The sequence below is a fragment of the Rattus norvegicus genome, chromosome 17, assembly GCF_036323735.1.
Source record: "Rattus norvegicus strain BN/NHsdMcwi chromosome 17, GRCr8, whole genome shotgun sequence".
NCBI lineage: Eukaryota > Metazoa > Chordata > Mammalia > Rodentia > Muridae > Rattus > Rattus norvegicus.
The window spans coordinates 71,770,334-71,790,483 of NC_086035.1; the positions used below are offsets into that span (position 1 = coordinate 71,770,334).

A 20,150-nucleotide genomic window follows, 5' to 3' on the forward strand; every position below is an offset into this window, starting at 1 on the left:
GAAGCAAACTACTTCCCACATACTTTTTACCAAAGGTCAGGGGAGACCTTTACAAGGGACTGTAATGACAGTGGAACACAGTACGAATGACAAATAAGTACAAAGAAGAGACATGTGGGCGTGACGCTGAACTTTCCCTGGTGAACTATGGGATATCTTGGCCATTGGGCAGAAGTTGTGGGAGCTCGGGCTCAGATAGACGCAGGATAGCACTGTTACCAAGAGACAGCATCCTGTATGATTCAGAGCACTGGAGAGATCCTCATTCCCCTACCCATCTCTATGTAGAGAGTTAAGGGGACCTCAGCATTTCATGTGAACTGTGTTTTAAAAGGTGAGACCTAGAGTGTCAAGTGGCTTTTTCCCAAGGCCCCGTGGCATCATGGAGTCTCACCTTGGTCCAGACAAGAAAAGGATGGATAGACACAAGAAAGGACCAACTTACCCAGAAATTGATGGTGTTCTTTTTCATCTACACACGTGAGCTGGGGATGCGTCCACCTTATCTCCCCACACACTGTCTTGCAGATGCTGATAGCAGGACCTCTCTGTAGAGCCTTGTATCCTTGAATACACGTGTAGAGAACTATCTGTCCTTCCACGAAGTGGTAGATTCTCTTGGTGTCTTCATGTCTCCAAGGAGGGGGCTCCCTGCAGTGACCTGAAAGGAAAAGAATGCTGAGGGCGAGTTTGGGAAAGCACAGCGAGTGCCTCTAGGTTAGCAACTCTGGTGGCTAAAACTGGACCTCGGTGCTTCTTTATTGGTTTCACTCTTTCCCCGAACCTACAAGAGCTGACAGACTCCAGCTGTCAGAAACGCAGGCATTGTAGGAAGGCATGGAACGCGGAGTCGTGCAGCTATTTCCTCTGAGTTGGAATATCGCCTCTTGGAGGAGGGCTCCTTGAGAGTAAGAGAAATAAACAAACCCCACAGACGTCAGCATGTTCTGGCAACTCATCGCCCCTCTTCCCTTATTATTACATAAGCAGTTACGATATCTGAGGGAAAGGAGACTCAAACTATCAGGGGGGCCCTGTGCCAGCCCTGCAGGGAGCTCCAGCATTGCAACTGTCAAGGGTTCTCATCCATGCTGGGGTGGGGTTTCTGACGATGCAGCTGTATTGGAGTTACCCATGCTCCCAAGGGTGAGCCCATTGGCTCATTACATGACACTTGGGTGGAATCGTTTCTTTAGTTTGAGGGTAGAGCTCTATCATTGTCTGTTCAGGTCTCCCCAGGAAAAGTCACATGGTGGTCACTCCTGCAAGGTTGGAAGTTGATCAGCTGAGAAAGACATAGATGGTGGACCGGCAGGTGAAGAGGGTATGCTTGCCCAGAGCACGGGGTGATGTGCTTTTCATTTGACCCGTGCTGCAAAGACCCTGGGGGTTTTTTGAAAAGCGAATGAGCGAGGCTCTTCGCCGAGAGTCAGCAGCAGGATGGAGCAGATGGACAGACGTCTCTGTAAGCCACTGGATGCCTGAGGTGGAACACTTCTGAGTGGCAGTTAGTGGTCAGCCTGGGACTTGGGGAAGCTGGCCAAGGATAAAGCTAATGTCTGGAGGAGGGAACACTGAGAGAATCTCAGAGAAATGCATTGTGACCTTTGATTTAACCACAGCTGAAGCATGACCCACATGGACCCTGTCAAGCTCCTATACCCAGCAACTTCACACTCACTGGAGTGAACCCAGGCTTGGCTGAACGTTGGCCCCCAGAGATCATGGCCTGTTCTGAATTAATCTTGGAATTCCCAACCAATGGCCCTCCATCTAATCAGACAGAACTATACATGCTGTCGAACTCTGGATCATAAATTACACACAAGTTTAGAGCCTCCCAGGTTTTCAAAACACCTGAGGACCTGAAACAATCCCCCAAAGAACCACATACAAGCTCTCTGCCCCCACAGGGAGCTGGGTGTCGCTGATCTGAGCCATTTTCTGTTACATTACACTTTGTGTAACAGCATTGGGACTGAGTTTTAGTCTCAGAACAAATTTTTAGATCAAGAAACATTATAGTTGATAGAACCTGTTTAAATTTGATTTTTTTTTCCTTTAAGGTGTAAACCCAAAACTATGGCAATTTATGAAACATCCTTCAGCTAGAAACTGCTTGTCCTCTCCCCCTCCCCCTCCCTTTCCCTTCCCCATCCCTCTCCCTCCCCCTTTCCCCTCCCCCTCCCCCCTTCCCCCTTCCCATTCCTTCCCTCCCCCTCCCCCTCCTTTCTGTCTCTCTCTGTCTCTCTCTATCGTTATTTGGGGGGCAAGGAGGGTATCATACAGATCAGGATGGCTTTGAACTTATCATTCTCCTGCTTCTGCTCCCCAAATGCTAGAGACAGACATGTACAAGTATGCCCAGTTCATCTGATTGTCTCTTGAGTAAGGACAAATATTGACACCCCACGAACGGAGACCTTTCAGTAACTGCAGAGGTGGGCACCAATTATCAGGAGAGCAGAGAAAACATTAAATGTACCAGAGAACATGATTCCAGGACAGAGCTTTGAGAGGAAAGGGGCTGAAAACATCGCATTGCAATAACGCTTCACAATATTGGACACTGTGAGTGATTTTAAACAGCTAAAAATAAACTCTCAGAAGAAAGGGACTGGAGGTCTTGCTTCCACTCTGTGTTGTGACTTCAGCTAAATCATTCCATGGCTCTGTGTCTTTGTTTCCTTGGTAACCAAGAACTTCTTGCTCCCTGACTCACTCAGCCAGGGGAGGGGGCATTCTAATGGGATTATACACGATGTAATAAAGTTCTTTGTAAGGTTATAACTTTATTATAAGACTATGGGGTCTTCTAATGGCTCACTGGTCCCTGCAAATCTCAGGCCTAACACTAGCGATCTCTCTCTCTCTCTCTCTCTCTCTCCCTCTGACATCACGGTTTAATTTAAGTATTACCATTTCGTCTGGGAGAGTGTGGGGCAGACACAGAGCCTACTCCATTCACACCTCACTACGTAGTGAGCGAGTGTCTGGGGTTTTCATTTTACAGCTGTGTTCTGTAAAAGGCAAACTATTTATCAATTGTTTTGCTTGAAGATCATTGGTTTGTGCTTAAGAGAAAATTGGGGGGATTCGTAAGGGCAGGGACCTTTGTCTATTCAAACACTTTGTTCCATGGGTGGCGCCTAGATCGCAGATATTCCCAGCACATGCTTTTGAATTGAATCTGTAGGAGCTGAATTATTTTTTTTCCTCTTTCTTTTTTTTTTCTTTTTTCTTTTTTTTTCTTTTCTTTTTTTCTGGAGCTGGGGACCGAACCCAGGGCCTTTCGTTTGCTAGGCAAGCGCTCTACCACTGAGCTAAATCCCCAACCCCAGGAGCTGAATTCTTATGCTCCCAAACCGTAGCCTGTGTTACTATCAGAAAGTGTGGCTTGAATTGCTAAGCAGTGAGTCTGCCAATCTTAGGCAATGTCATCATCTGCATGGAGTTCTGAGACGAAGAGAGCGAATTGTAATTGCCTGTCTAGAACAGGACTAATCTCCCTCCTTGGGCTCATCCTTTCTGTGTAACCAAAGGTCAGGAGCCGGAGAGAGAGGATGGTTGTGGAGATGCATGTCTTACCTGCAAGGTTCTCCTGGTACACAGACTGTGTTGATTTCTGCGTGTCCGTGGTCTGTTGCTCTTTCTGTCCTTCAGGTTGAGGTGTAACTTGCTCTCTTGAGTTGTCATGGGCTAGAGCATATGAGAGAAACGAGGCAAGAAAATTTCCCAAACGCTCAGAATAGAAAAGGCTATCTACGCAGTCATTCACCCTGGGACATCTCTGTGGTGCCCAGGGATTGTCTGCCTATGCAGTCATTCACCCTGGGACATCTCTCTGGTGCCTGGGCACTGTCTGTGTTGAGTGTGCAAAGATAAACAAACGAGACCTCCCTCACGTAGGGCACCTGGGACCTTGCTACCAGACAGGCACGAGAAATGGTAAGCTCGAGTGAGCTCAAACCCCAGGGATCTCAGAACTGAGAGCGGCAGGAGTGGAGCCATTCCCTGCCTGCCTCTACCTGCTCTGGAATACGTAACCGTGACACTCCACTGAGGACCGTGGGTCACACGGCATAAACACCTGCAGTTCTCCTTGCTCATGAGGTTTCTAGGCATCCCTGAGCCATGAGCCAATGAACTTCCCTTCCTGGGTATCCCTTCCGCAAAAGGAGGAAGCCCCACTGGCTCACCCTGAATAAAGTATACGAAGTCACATCTACCATCAAATAAACCAGTTTGAACAAGCAAGGATCATCTCCCTGGACTTAAAGAGCAGCACCCAAATCTCCCGAAAAAAGGCCTCTCTTCCAGCCCCTCCCTACTCTTGGCACTCTGAATCAAACCAGGTTCTGCCTGTCTTGGGCTCTGCCTTCCCCTCCTGCCTGGCGTGTGGTCACCCTAAGGAGAAGTGTGGACTGGGGGACCCCCGCGGACCCCGTTCCTAACTCACAGCAGTTCAGCAATTCACTTGTGGCGCCCAGGTATACACAGGAGGCTGAGAAACAGCATTCACGCCAAACTCCAGCCTTTTCCCCTTCCGGGAAAACACGGACTGTGGACCCCCATTCTGCCTTTCCTTCTGCCTCCCCTGAGCAGCATGTCAGCTCTGCTCAGGCACCCCAGCCAGGCAGGGCTCAGTAGGGCAGCTTGGATGGGGCCAGCACACTTAGCTTAGCATTAACCTCTCCATACTCATACGCATATTGGCTTTGGGCACACCATATTCCTAAAAGAAATGCAAGATTCTTCTGGAAAATCCTATGTACATGTGGATCAAACTCAAGTGGCTTCGTTCCTTGTCACCAAGGCTGCCAGTGTCACATACGGCAGGCGGGAGTAATCTATCTCCACAACGTTTATTTAACTCCCTCACCCCCTTTAATGGTTCAAAGCAATTCCAGTCAGAGAAATGAGCTCTTAAGGCAATGGTCAGAAAACTCCTGCACCTGTGAAGAGCTGGCAGAGAGGTGACAGGTGAGCAACTCGGTGAGGGGACAACAGAGATTCAGCTTTGTAATAAAGGGAGATGTTGGGGAAATGAGTAAACCAGGCACTTCGACAGAGCAGTCATCTTCAAACTCTGCCCTCCAGCCATGGTTGGCTCACTCCATCTTCATGGTTAAAAAATAAAGGTGACTAGAACAACAGATCAGTAATGGGACCCACCTAGGTGTCTAACAACGGAGGAATGATTAAAGCAAATGTGGGATATATGGATTTTTTCTTTAGTATTTGCGCGCGCGCGCGCGCGCACACACACACACACACACACACACGAGTCACGATCCCACTATTTGATCCTGATTGGCCTGGAGCTCACTCTATAAACCAGGCTGGCTTCAAACTCACAGACATCCACCTGCCTCTGGCTGCTGAGTGCTGGGTTTTAAAACACTACCCTCAGCTCAGCTAGGATGAGATTTTTTTTCAGCCATAAAGAAGAAAATAAATACACCTAAAGGTAACAATATTAAGCAAATTAAGCCAGCTGCAGAAAGAGAAATATGTTTTCTTCCATGTGTAGCTCCTAGACTTTCTACAGGTAACTAAAAGTAATTGTATCTATATGACCTGAAAGTACAAGGAAACTGTCTAAGGAATCCAAAAGTTAGTAATGGAGGGGAGCGGGAATAGAGGAGAGAGCAGGGGTTTCTTCAGATGGGGGAAAAATATGCTCATTCTACAGTGTATGATAATATCCTTATGTAATACACTACTATGTATAATAATTATACACGAAATATATACAATGAAATATACAATGAAAAAATGTGTATGCACACCCCAGAATGGAGAAGAAACTGAGTCCAGAAACAGGCTGTGTGACGGAGCGTTCTGAATCAAGGAAGAGGAAAAGTCAACAGCAAAGTCACGGAACCTATCAGATTGACTCAGGCTTAGTCAAGAACTTAGCAAGCCTAAGTTCCTAGACCAAGTAGACTTCATCAAATAACGTTAGACGAGTGGATATTACAGAAGCCTTTAAAATCTGTTGTTCATAGAGTCGTCCGCCATTTTTTGGGAGCTGGAGTCTGTCCCCTTTTATCCCTAGTTCCTTTCCCATCCAGGTTACAAAGGGGACACTCACAGTTGCTTGTGCACTGACAGTTGTTGCTCCAGGAGTTTCCTAGACAAGCCATATAGACCAGCTCATTCAGTCTTCGGAAACCTCTCTTGCATTCACAGTTTAGGATGGTGCCGTTCTTGTAGGAGAGGGCTTTGAACGTGGCATTGGGGACCTCCGGTGGGTCATACAGACACAGCTCTGCAAAGGCAAGAAGAACGCTGGTGAGACATGAGTTTGATTTTGCAGTAGTTTGCTCATGCATTCCCTTTTCTTCCGATTTACAGGATTGGTACGTACTCCACCTCCTCGGAGGCTCACACTGCAGTTCCTGTCCTGGCTGGGTTTTAGGTCAACTGGATACAAGATAGTTATTTGAGACAAGGAAACCCCAAGTGAGAAAATGCCTCCATAACCTGGAGGCCAGTAGTGTGTTTTCTTAATTGGTGGTTGATAGGATAGGGCCCACCCCACTGTGGGTGGTGCCACCCTGGGCTGGTGGTCTGGGTGCTATAAGAAAGCAGGCTTAGCAAGCCAGTAAGCAGCACTCCTCCATGGCCTATGGATCAACCTCTGCCTCCAGGACCCTGCCCTGACTTCTTTCAGCAATGAAGTAGAGGTGTAAGCTAAATAAACTCCTCCCAAGTTGCTTTTGGTTATGGCGCTGTTTGCTGAGAACGACTTGGATGCCACACTCTTGAACTCCTAGAAGCAATATTGTGCCTGTCAGCATCTTATCATGCAGAGAGGAAGGGCTCATGGCGTTCCACCCCTACCTGATGATGACTTACAGTTAACTGTTGCTGGGCAGGAGGATATCATGAGGTCCCTTTACTGAGTATATAGGCAAGTGATGGTTGCTGAGAGAGGGAGAGACAGTTTCCTCAGGAAAATCAGTCTGTGTAGCCACTGGTGCGTTGCTTATATACCTGTAAATAACCCTGCACCCCTGTTCCTGCAAGTGGCTCTATAAACTCATTGGTTTGCTACAAAGACACGAACACATAAGAACAGCTAGTTGGGAAGAGGCAGGGCATCGGTAGGAGTGGGAGCCCAGAGGGTGCTGGGTGTGTGCGAATATGACCGAACTACGTTATCCGCGCATCTAGGGGAATGCCAATAATGAACCCATCACATAATTAATATAGGAAAAGATAAACAGCTGTGTCAGAGATGGTATAGCAGCGTTCACCCACTTTCCTCTACAAACCGTAGAAGTAGAGTACAAATAAGTAGAATTTTATTCCGAAGATATTCCATATCTAGCATACACAGGAGAGAGGGTGGGTGGGCCAAGGCAGGTCAAAACTTCTGAGACAGATCAGGTGTCCTAGGATGATCACCAGAACTAGAGGGTCCCCTGTAATCTTTTAAAATAAAGATATTTATTTATTTATTTATTTATTTATTTATTTATTTATTTATTTATTTATTTATGTGAGTACACTGACCTGTCAGACACACCAGAAGAGGGCACCAGATGTTTCAGTTTACCCTGGAGTTATCTGTATTTTGATGCTAATTCTGCTGCCCCAAGGACAGCTGCCTAATCACATACTCAGGACTCAGGTGACTTCATCACCATTTAATTTGTAAAATAAAGGCGAGAGCTGGTGATTGGTCAGGGGAAGGGAAGTTGGAGGAGAGGGGGAGAGAATGGGGGGGGCGCAGGTCAGAGGAGAAGGAGGAAGAGGGAGCTGAAGCACGTGGCATGGAGAAACCGCAAGTTATGAGGGATTTCACAGCTGGGGAACAGAATAGCGCAGTGGTAGATTGTTGTAAGTCCCCATAGTGGCCTCCCCTCAGGAGCACAACCCACAGAGCACAGATTGACAAAGTGACCGCTGCAATAGCATGAGGGTGTAAGGTTTTTAATCCATGTACGTGGGGTTGCTCATCCATGCAGGGAGAGGCAACCCCGAACCCAAAAAGCACACAACTTTTGTTCATTACAAAGGGCAGAGTTCAGCAACAGGGTTAGCTGGCCTATTCTCATTGGTGGTACACAGGACAAAGGATCTGGTCAGGTATTGGCTGGCCTGCTCAAGGGGCCGTTCTTGGCTCAGTTGGTTACTTTCCTTGTCCATCCCTACACCTGGCCTTGGAGAATCACTGGGAAAGGGCTAAGTTGGCACGTCCCTTAGAGGGGGGTGAACTGAGTGGTCAGGCAGGGTCAGGATGACATCTTGCAGTTGTTCTTGGAATTTACCACAGGGAGGGGTAGGGGGTCTTTCCGAAAACAGTTGTTTTTTGTTTTGTCTTAATTAGCTTAGTCAGAATCTTGATCACCAAAGTTTTATCATATCACTGGGCATCATGATGTCAGACGTATCTCTCAGAAAGGTCACAAGTTTGTCATAGGCATCCTGACCACCAAATGTATTTCTCAAAACCTCGTTTTTATAACTTTGTTTCTCATAGCTATGAAACTTTGAAACTTTATTTCTTCAAGATCTGCCCAATCTAGGAGTGAGCTTGTATTCATATTAATTGAATTGTGTTTTCTGTGTACGGGCATGTTCGGGTTGGAGAGGTTACTGCAACAACCAGATCCCATTACAGATGGTTGTGAGCCACCATGTGGTTGCTGGGAATTGAACTCAGGACCTCTGGAAGAGCAGTTGGTGCTCTTAACTGCTGAGTCATCTCTCTACCCCCCACACCCCCCACTCCATGTAATCTATTTAAGAGGAGGTTTTCCTGTGTAGCCCAAACTGAACTCAAGCTTGTCATGTAGCTGAGGATGACCTTGAACTCCTACCATCCTGCTTCCAATCCCAATTGCTGGGATTACAGGTGCACACCACCACAGCCAGCTCTCTACGCCCCACTCTTGAAGGGGAAAGCAACCCTGATCTAAGTGAAAACCCTTCCATTGCAACAAGTTCTTGCTCTTCAAGACATCGGGTGACTAGGGAAATACCACAGCCAGAGTTAAGAGATGGCAAGGAATGGGAATGGCGGCGGGAAAGCAGGGGTGCATTATGGCGTGAGGGCTGAGTGTGTAAAGGTGCTAGTCATCAAACTGCCATCCCACCTGCTCCATCTGGGACGGCACACTGAGGCCGACACCAGCACCTGTTTATACACGGGACTGTCCTGTATCATGACGGTTGGCTGGACAGTTGCCTAGAGAAATCGAAACACACTTCTGGGTGTATCTGTAAGCACATTGCCTGAGAAGACTGACTACAGGTCATCAAAATAATAGGGAAAAAACCCACCTTCAGTGTGGGCAGGCACACAACAGTCAGCTGGGATGTAGCCGGGACAGGAAGCAGAAGGCAAAGAAGTATGTCCTCTCTATCATCCCCTCCCCTTCACCCAGTCCCCTTCTCCTTCTCCCTCTTCTCTTTTCTCTCTCTCTCTCTCTCTCTCTCTCTCTCTCTCTCTCTCTCTCTCATTCTCTCTCTCTCTCATTCTCTCTCTCTCTCATTCTCTCTCTCTCTCTCTCATTCTCTCTCATTCTCTCTCTCTCTCTCTCTCTCTCTCTCTCTCTCTCTCTCTCTCTCCTGCCCCTTCCTCCTCCTTCCCTCCCCTTCCCTCCAACCCCCCTCCCTCTCTTCTAGGCCTCTGTGTAGTTTGAATGAAAACGGCCCTCATAATATTTGAATGCTTGGTCCCGTTTGGTGGAACTGTTTGGGAAGGATGATTCATGGGAGGGTCACCTCATAGAACGCACCTTTACACACTTACCTGTCTTGCCAGCCTACTCCTGACCTTGGAAGACAGACGTTAACTTACAGATCGAAGAAGTTCACCACACCAGACAGAATAGATTTTAAAAAAGCAAAGTGTCAGGCATCCATTGCCAATATGCCAAAAAACTAAAGAAAATGTCTTAGAGCAGCCAGAGGAAACAGTTACACACACTAGCGGGGAAAGTGTTGGATGACAACTGACTTCACCACAGAAACAAAGGGAGCCAGAAAACACTGGAACAAAGCCAGCCTCCAAACAGACACACAGACAGGCTGTCAGGTCAATCCTGATTAGATATGAATCCTTTCAAAAATGAAGGTGGGGTTAGCACATTTTCAGGTAAAGAGAAAGTTTATAAAAATCCCACCAGCACACTTATATTGCATATTAAAAGTGAGAATAAAGCTAAGGACAAAATGTCAAGCCTCAGGGAAATTATATTAGTCAGAAGTAGGAATCTACTGGGAACAATGCGGGGTATGAGTAAGCATATATTCATGAGAAAATCCCAGTTTTTTTCCTTGAAAGAATTTCCAAAATAAAACAATTACATGGTGTGGTAAGTCTTTTGTTTATTTTAATTTAATTGTGCGTGTTGGGGGAGGGGGTGAGCACATGTGTGCAGTTCTCCTAGAGACCAGAAGAGGGCGTCAGATCTCCAGAGACAGAGGTGATTGTGAGCTGCACAATGTGGGTGCCTGGAACTAAAGTCAGATCTTCAGGAAGAGCAGAATGCATTTCTTAACCACTGAGCCATCTTGCTAGTCCATACAGGACAGATCTTAACACCTATGTACATGTCAAACACGTGACAACTTTGGCAAGAAAGTTGAGAGGTTGATCAGCCTTTAGCTTTTTAAATTCTTCTAGCATGTCTGAAATGGTACAGTGCTAACTAAATAGAACATAGGAAATTAAGAATGTTAGTAAATATTACAGAGAAGGCATTTAATAATGAAATAGTACAGGAATAAAAATGTAACAGAATAAATTAAACAGAACATTCCAATATGTATTAAATATATATCTGGTTAAACCAAAATGGAGAAGCACAAAGATAGAAAAATACAAATGGGGCATCTAGAAAAAAGCAAGAAGGCAGATGTCAAGGTCAAACTATTACCAGTGATTACATTAAACATAAACGAACAAATTTTTCTAACACAGAAGCTTTCAGACTACAACAAGCAGCAGGGTTCAACTGAGTGCTGTTTAAGTGAAGAAAATGCTTAAATATGAAAACCAAAATAAATTGAGTGAAAGTACAGAAAAAAGATACGCAGAGATAAGCACAGGAAAGCTGATATAGTTATGTAACCATCAGAAAGTAGTTTCGTGGAAAGGGGCATTTTACACAGCTAAAATGCCACTTTCCATGAAAGTACCAAGAATTCCACATAATGGCGTATGTAAGTCAGTGAGACCGTCTCAAATCACTTGTCATATGTTTATACTAAGTTAATTAAACAAGATACAAAGTTAGTTGCATTTACACAGCAGAACCATAAACTACTCAAGAAAAAGTTCAGCCACACCTACAAGAAGACTGGACTTGAAAATGGCAAAAGAATTTCTGCTGAGAAAAAAATTTTTAAGAGCAGTAAATAGGGAAACACACAATATTTATACATTGGAGGATTGGGTCTTAAAAAGACATGTCAGTTTACCTTCAATTCATCGGTTCGATGTACATTTTAGTAAAATTGGAAAGTTGTTTTCAAACATCCTTGGAAGTGTCTAAGATTGTAAAATAAAGTCTATGCTCGGAGACTCGTAACATCTGTCACCAACAGTATCAATAAAGCTAGTCATGGAGACAGCAAGCAACTGAGACAAAAACATGTACAGCAATGGAACATGAGTCCTAGAAGCTCATGAACACTTAATTAGCCACCCCGCCACCAATTTGCCAAAGCAATTCCACGAAAAGAGGAAATCGTTCTCAACAGATACTCTTGAGTCGCGTGGATAAGTGTGTAAATGGAAAAGAGTTTCCTTCCACGGATAGAACTTATTTTTCTTTCATATTAAGAATATATATACACAAACACACACACACACACACACACACACACACACACGCACATACTGCATGTAACCATAGGATTAAAGCTGTAATGCTTCTAAAAGGAAATAAAGGCTGACAGCTTTAGAAGTTGTGCATAGGTAAAGGATTTCTTAGGACCCAACATCCACTGAATATAAAAGAAAAACAGAGCTGGAAGATGGCTCAGTGCTGCCCTTCACAGAGGACCTGTGTTTTGTTCCCAGCCACCTGAACCAAGCAGCTCACAAACACCTGTAACCCTAGCTTCAGAGGGTCTGACCCCCTCCCACCCCCTCCTCCAGATTAAAATTATTATAAAGAAAAAACCCACAAAAGCATCAGCTAATCCGAAGACCACAAGAAAATAGAGAGGCTATGGCAAACTGTGAGAAAACCACTTATTATGTATAGATGACAATATTTCTTCCCAGAATACGTAAAGACCTCCACAGCAGCACCAAAAGGCAAATGACTCCACAGATGAACAAACACTTGAATAGCCACGTTTCCACAGAAAACATGATTATCAAAAACACACAACTGAAGTGGCGCTCACCAAGCCGTTAAGAAAATACTGGGGGTGGAGAGAGAACTTGGCAGGTTAATATACTTGACACTCAAACCTGACGGCCTGGGTCCAATCAGCAGAACCCATAGAGGAAGGAGAAAACCCACTCCTGAAAGTTGTTTCCTGACCTCCACACATGTGTGCTTATGCACTTCATACACACACACACACACACACACACACACACACACACACAAATAATAAATAACTTAAAAAAAAATAGAACACAAATTGAAAACCACCATGAATATTGCCCATTAGGATGGGCAAAATGAAAAACAAAAACCAAGGTGTAGGATGATGTCATTATGCAGGTGAAGGCAGGTCCATGCTAGAACAAGGCCTGTCATTGGATGAGAAGGAAGGATGGGGCGGGAGGAAAGTTTTAGAGAGGAGGGGGGGGGAGAGGGAGAGGGAGAGGGAGAGGGAGAGGGAGAGGGAGAGGGAGAGGGAGAGGGAGAGGGAGAGGGAGAGGGAGAGGGAGAGGGAGAGGGAGAGGGAGAGGGAGAGGGAGAGGGAGAGGGAGAGGGAGAGGGAGAAAACATAGAGAAATTAGACCAGTGGTTTCTTGTGGTAGGCAGGATCAACCTGAAGGAGACAGCAAAAAGAGCTCGGTGTTATTCAAATGCTTGTGCACACAGTTGCCAAAACTCATCAAGTGGCTTCAGAGTCATACGGCTTCCCTATAAACAGTCTGTCTTACATACCGCACACATAATACTTAGTAAACTAAAACAAAGCCTGCGTGCTTGGGGTCTGGAGAGATGGCTCAGCTGTTGTTCTTAATCATGCCCCACCATCACAAGGACCAGTTTTTGGATCCCAGCACCTACGCAGCAGGCAGGATACTCCTGCAAATGCCCGTAACGCTAGCCCCGAGCGGCAGTGCAGACAGGAAGACAGCTTGGACATGCTAGCTTCCAGACTTAGCTGAGAAAGTATGAGCCTCGGGTTCAGGGAGAGACTCTGCCTCAAAGGAATAGGCAGGGACTGGCAAGCGGGAGAACTGAAATGTATTGTGGACTTTAATAACACTCAGGCATGTGCTCTTATACACACGCGTGTGCGTACACTCACACAGGCACAGGTACACACACGTTAAGTAAGCTAACATAGTAAATAAAGCCTTTTAAGAATAATTGCGAGTCGTCAAGGATTCATCTAAATCATATTTGGACTCTGGTACCAAACCACAGGCCAAGAAATCTTCCAAGTGCGTAACTTTGAAAAAGTTCCGATAAGTTATCTTTGGCATAACTTTGCACCCCTAGGCATTCTCCAGTGTGTGGTGGTGTTTTTCTGGGAATGGAAATTTCCACAGTCATCAGACACTAGTCCAGTGTCCAAGGAGGTCATGTGGGGACATGGATGTCCAAGGAGGTCATGTGGGGACATAGAGATAGTGGTAGAACTTTGTACTCTCATAGATTTTCCATTTCTAAAAGACCCTTCCTCTGAATTGCTTATAATTTTCTCCTCCTGAAAGGCCTTGCCAAATGTGTTCTAAAATTTATTCAAAGACTCTGATGCAGAAGAGCCCGTGGGAAATGCAACCCTGGAGACGTTTTCTTTTTAATCCCTTAAGAGAAAATCTGGGTTATTCTTATCTCTTCTCACTCTGTTGTCATAAAAGAAACATCATCACAACAGCCAAAAATGGAGTAAAAAATAATTTTTTACAAGAGAGGTCACAAAGGAGAATTTCATGTACACAACTCAAAAAAGGAACCCTAATTTATTGTCCAAAATAACACCAGGGGACAGGTGTCTTCGCTCTCTACTTTTACCTCCTGAACACCACAAAATCATTTTTCCCAAATTCACCTCCCAGGCCTTTTCCGCTTTAATTCTTGGGATACGGGATTCCCAGGAGAGCCTATCTTAGACTCTGAGGTATATGGATGTGGTTTTGCCTTTCATGTAGGCACAGGGTCAAAGAAGCAGCCAGCAGTTGTTAACCAACCCAATACAAGGGTTCGGATCAGAGATCTACACTGGGGAAGTTATGCCAAACTCTTCCAGGGTTGAACATGTTGCCCATCTTATGTCAGATTCACCACGAGGGGTAGTCCCATTCTCTCCAAATCTCTTTCCCCCGTCACTCTCCCTGAAATAAGACCATAATGCAGTGATTATCTGGGGATCTAGTGTCTTCGGGAATTTCCTGAACAAATGGAATACAAGACGTTCTAGGAACGTTTGACTCCTTCAGCTAATACTCTATAAAGTACTCGTGCTGATCCTGTGGTCGTGCAGATCACAAAGCCTCCTCCCTGCGGATGGCAGCACAGAACAGGTAGAGAGAGAATGGCGTTTGCTGAGGTTTGAATGTGGAAAGTCGGTCCTTAGGCGTCTATGCTTGAACACTTCGTCCCCAGCAGGTGGCGCTGTTTGAGACGATTGCGGAACTTTTAGGGGTAGCTCCTTGCTGTGGAATGAGGTCATTTGTGCTTTTCTCACCAACCCCCTCTGCTCCCAGGAAGAGACATCTACATAGAGTAACCAGATCACGGAACACAGACTTGGCTCAGTACTTCTTACCCTAACTGCCATCCTCTTTGCGTGGTTTTATTGCCTCGCCTCCACTCCTCAAACAGAAAAGCGTCCCCTTTGTTTTTTTAGCAGATTTTTTTTTTTTAGAAAGAGAATAAAACTAGAAATAATTGCGCCTTGACATACTTCTGTGTCCCTTGAATTAAACGGCAATACTGACAGTTGGAGCGGACTCGGAAGACAAATGGTTCTTTTATCAGTCAGACAGCGCCCCTAATGGAGGACCACAAGAGAGCTCACAATGGTGAACATTCAAACCACCTGAAGAAACAGCCACACAGGGGTGGCTAAACTGTAGGGACTGAGCACTACTCTTGCCCTCCAGTGCACACTGAGCAGAGCCTTGGCACTTTGGGGTGTGCCTTCAAGGTGGTTTGTATTTTGACTCCGGAGGAAAGGTGGGCGAGTGGGAAACACTGTGGGCTGGGAGACAGTAGCATTGTTTATCTATGATGTCTAAGATGAGAACTTATTGGACCCTTGTTCCCAAGGTAAATGACACGAGAGGTACAGAAAAGCAGAAGGGCTCCCAAAGAGAAAGTGAACAGAGTTTGAGATAGGATTCGTTGCTACCTGGGAGATTCAAGGAAACATTGTTTTGTCTGTAGTGCAGCCAGCACTGAGAAAGCCTTCTCCTTGGTGCCTCTCGCTTCTCCTTCTATGGGGAGTGAGGACTGAGATTAGAAATCACTCACCAAGCATGATTTCTGCTGGTCAGGCATTGACTGAGCTTTGTAGTCGACTCACAAATGTATCAAGAGTGTGAGTCACCTGATGAACAATCTGGCTTTTGCCTGAAACATCCCCTTCGGCATCAAATCCGATAAGAAAGCCAATGTCACAGATTTCTCCAGCCCAAATCAATGGTTGGCTTTAACAGTCGGTGTTTTATGGGTGAAAGCTAAGCCACAGAACACGGTGGACATCATTTAACACGATCAAATGCTCAGCGTGGGAGACTCATAAGGAAGAAACTGTCCTTTCTGTGCCCTGTCTGTGAATTGTGGCAAACCCTAAGGGAAGACCTGAGCTCCCCAAGTTCAGAGATCCTGCTTCTGTGTCAGAGAGATGTAACCTCCAGGAGACGGGATGCCCTTCCCCCTTTCTGGCAGCCATCATTTGCAGGGAGATGTCTCATCCGTCTAAGCTATCTGGGTACCAGGTGATGTTTATTGATGTTGTGGTTCAGTTTAGATCATTATCTATGAAGTCAGAGCACCCAGCCCCCCCCCACTTGGGTTTTTTTTTTAAATATGTAATAACAGATCTAATTTCCAAGCTCCGCTTTGTGTATATTACCTCCAGTACTCTGTGCAGCCACACAAGGGAGACAGTCTCACCCGGCTTCACACAGCTGGAGACGGAGGTCCCAGGAGCTCAGGCTACCCAAGCCACACTCTCATGGTGGTGGGAACTGAAAGCCAGGAGTCTAATGGCTGCCTTTATGTTTATCCTTAAATTTTTTTTCCCTTTTACCTCAGGAAATTGCTTCAAATAAGAAAACTCATGTGTGTTAGGAGAGATGTTACAAAGAGGGTGAGGACAGTATGAATCTCCAAAGTTAGAAATAAACACACACAAACCACCCCGTTTCCCCTTCTGACCTGCTTCTCTTAGTGACTGTTAACCATCCGAGCCAATTTCCATATATTCCTGATCTTCACATCAGCTCAGCTCTCAAGAGCCACAACACTCTGACTCCCTCTCCATTGACTTTCAAGAGTCTCATATAACCCAGCAATTGCCCACCTCTGTGGCAACAGCACCCTACCATTTCCCTCTGTACCACCTCTCTCTACCCTTCCAATGGCATCCCTAATACCATGGAAACAAAGAACTAACCTGAAGGGAAGCCCAACTTTGTGATTTACTGCGGATACAAGCCCTCTCTTTCCTCTCTTTCACCTAAATATGCTAAGTTCTTGGCAAGGAAGGTTGACTTCATTCTCGGTTTATTTTAAGCATCCAGGTGCCAATCAAATAGCAGGTGGCAGCTTCCTTGAACTGTCAATCAGCAATATGATGAAAACAGCATCCCAAATGCCTTAAGACATCGCCTTTCTCCCCACGGACTTGTCCTTCTGAGGTTTTTATATTGGTGCCTATTGGGAAGAATCCTGGTCCCTGCCTCAAAGCCAGCTTTGAGGTTACCTTCAACTGGATCCCATTCAGCTCCAACAAACAAGCTATCCTAGCAACTGTGAAACACAGTATACTATCTTCTTCTTTATTGTAACAGAATACTCAACAGAAGCAACCAAAGGAACGAAGGGTTTATCTCGCTCAGTGACTGCAGTTCATCATGGCGGGAGGTCTCAGCAGCTTCCTGAGCTAGAAAGCTGACCATGTTACATCCACAATCAGGAAGCAGAGAGTGAGGAATGCTAGTGACCAGTTAGCTTTCTCCTCTTAAGGAGGACCAGGACTACGGCCATTGGAAATGACACCACACTTTTTTGGTCTTCATACTTACTAACCTTATCTGGAAAATCCCTCAGATACGATTGGGATTTGCTATCATGATGATTCTAAATCCCCTCACGTAGACCAGGAGGTTAATCCTCACAAAGGCACTGCTGTGTTCAGTAGACTACAAGGAGGCTCTTTTGCTAGAAAGGATAGGAGGATAAGAATCCCTTGAAATAATAGCTCCTTGCCATATTATCAACAAAATCCTCCATGAGTCCTAAAGGCTGCTTAGATTACTTCCCAATCTTGTTCTGCTGTTGTTTTAGAAGTAACTGGTAGGTAAAGTCACAGGGCCAGGAAACAGGGTTTCTTTTGAATTAGTTTTCTTAGAACAGTAAGAGAACTTTGAACTCATTCCCTCCCTCCAATGTGCATTCACTGAAATACATAATAGTTTTTGAACCATCAGTGTCTCTTAAAACACGGTAAATTTCTTATTTTTGTTTCCTGTTGCTCTGATAAAATGTCCCAACCGTCCTTGTGGGTTTTTATTTGTTTGTTTGGTTAGTTGGGTTTTTTTTTGGGGGGGGTGTTGTTTTATTTGTTTTGTTTTTACCAATTGACAGAAGCTAGAGTTACCTGAGAAGAGAGAACCTCAGTTGTGAAAATGCCTCCATCCCAACGACCTGTAGACAGCTTTGTAAGGCATTCTTGGGAGTGATAAGGAAGTAGCACATGGAGCGAGCACTGGTCCTCGTGGCTTCTGCCTTAGTTTTGCCTGTAGGTTTCTTTCTTGAGTTCCTGCCTTGCCTTCTCTCACGATGACTTGGAAGAATAAGACAAAACAAACTCTTTCCTCCCCAACTTGCTTTTGGTCATGGTCTTTACCACCGCTGTAGAAACGCTAAGACATTGACAAAGACACCTTATGGGAGAAAGCGTTTATTTCAGCTCAAAATTCCTGGTTACGGTTCATAAATGGGGGGCTTGAACCGGCTAGTCACATTACGGCATTTTCAGAGATTTTTTTTTAATTAATAAGTTATCACAGCTTTGAATCCATTTATGTTACTTTTTTTTTATTGCCCCAGACTAGGTAAGTTTATGAAGTACAAAAGTTTATTTGGCCTAGATCTAGTGATTGGACAGACTAAGTCTTAGATCCTAAGAGATACCGTGGTCTCCTCTAGACATCTGGTGAGCGGTTTCTTGTTACGTAACAGCAAGGTAAAGAGTGTCACATGAGGAGATGGAGCGTGGCTGTCTCTTCTTGTAAAGCCACAAATGCTACCAATAGGGCCCGACTCCCATGACCTCTCACATGCAATCACCTCCCACAGGACTTACTTTAAATATCATCAACAGGGAGAAGGAAGATGGTAGGTCTCAGTGGCAGTTAGAGAAAAGCCAGCATTCTTCAGGGACATATGAAACCAGTTCCTTTCAGCCAAAAGGAGTCATAGCCTTGACTTCTGCTAGGAGGGACATGTGGTGTCCATCAGCATATGAAAGCCCATGCTGGCCTCTAGGCGCCTTCAGTATCTTGAGTACCAATTGTAGCTGCTCCTATTGTGAATGCTAATTATGTTCCCCCAAAACCCTGCTTACTCAGAGGATCTGCACTAGCTTCTGGAAGCCTGTCCCTAGTTGGTTCCGATTGGTAAATAAAGATGCCAACAGCCAATCGCTGGGGAGAACAGACAGAGGCAGGATTTATTTTAGGATTCCCAGGTTTGGGACCCTGGGGAGGAGAAGAGATGCCATGTCTGAGAAGAATGGAGGACAGAGAGGCGTGGCCCCCGAGTGAAGAAACCGGGAGGGCATGGCCAAGAGGGCTGCCCAACTGGGTCTAGAGCAGCCAAGACAGAACATAGAATTAGTAAGTAACAACTAGGGATTAACTGCATGGAGGTCTGGCAGTGGCCCAGGCACTGTGCTGTTTCGGGCACATTAGAATATAAAGGCAGTGTGTGGGTCTTTTGTTCGGGAACATAAACCATTGAGGTGGGAAATAACCCGTGCCAGGGTTAATTTATTACTTAAATGATTATTTCAACAACCTGTTGTACGTTTCAGTCTCCAGACCGGTCCCTCTCCCCAGCTACTCATCCTCCATATAACCCACTCTTCACCATTCCTGTCCTTTCTCTTGGCTTACCCTCTCTTACTAGGCTCTAGTCTCTGTCTGTTGGTCTCTCCCAGTCACTGCTATTTTCTCCTGCTCCCCTTGGCCTGGCCATGGCCTGTCTGCTTCTTTTCTTCTCTGCTTTCTCTTGAATCTACAGTAAAAACCACACCATGGGAGGAATCACGTTAGCAGTTTCTTTACTGCACCCCCTTGCATATGGTAGGCTAGCGCGGTGGTCCTTATTACTTGTCACACAGGAGGCACAGCAGTGAGAACTTGTCTGGATATTAAGGGTGACTGTGTGTACTGGCTGGTTCTGTGTGTCAACTTGACGCAAGCTGGAGTTACCACAGAGAAAGGAGCCTCCCTTGAGGAAATGCCTCCATGAGATCCAGCTGTAAGGCATTTTTCTCCATTAGTGGTCAAGGAGGGAGGGCCCAGCCCATTGTGGGTGGGGCCATCCCTGGGCTGATGGTCTTGGGTTCTACAAGAAAGCAAGCTGAGCAAGCCAGGGGAAGCAAGCCAGTAAGTAACACCCCTCTGTGTCCTCTGCATTAGCTCCTGCTTCCTGACCTGCTTGAGTTCCAGTCCTGACTTCCTTTGGTGTTGAACAGCGATGTGGAAGTGTAAGCTGAATAAACCCTTTCCTCCCCAACTTGCTTCTTGGTCA

The 20,150-nt window shown here is 45.6% G+C and overlaps 1 protein-coding gene across 2 annotated transcripts in view; it reads right to left on the reverse strand.

The window, feature by feature from the left end:
* The window catches only part of Il2ra (interleukin 2 receptor subunit alpha), a 48,674-nt gene that overhangs the window by 10,532 nt on the left and 17,992 nt on the right, over positions 1–20,150 (reverse strand). Inside the window, exons 2-4 of one of the 2 annotated variants that reach the window (NM_013163.2) lie at positions 6,098–6,274; positions 3,589–3,699; positions 446–661 (exon numbers count right to left, since the gene is read on the reverse strand). In NM_013163.2, the coding sequence (NP_037295.1) occupies positions 446–661; positions 3,589–3,699; positions 6,098–6,274 (504 nt within the window). The other variant, XM_039095399.2, reaches the window with a different exon arrangement.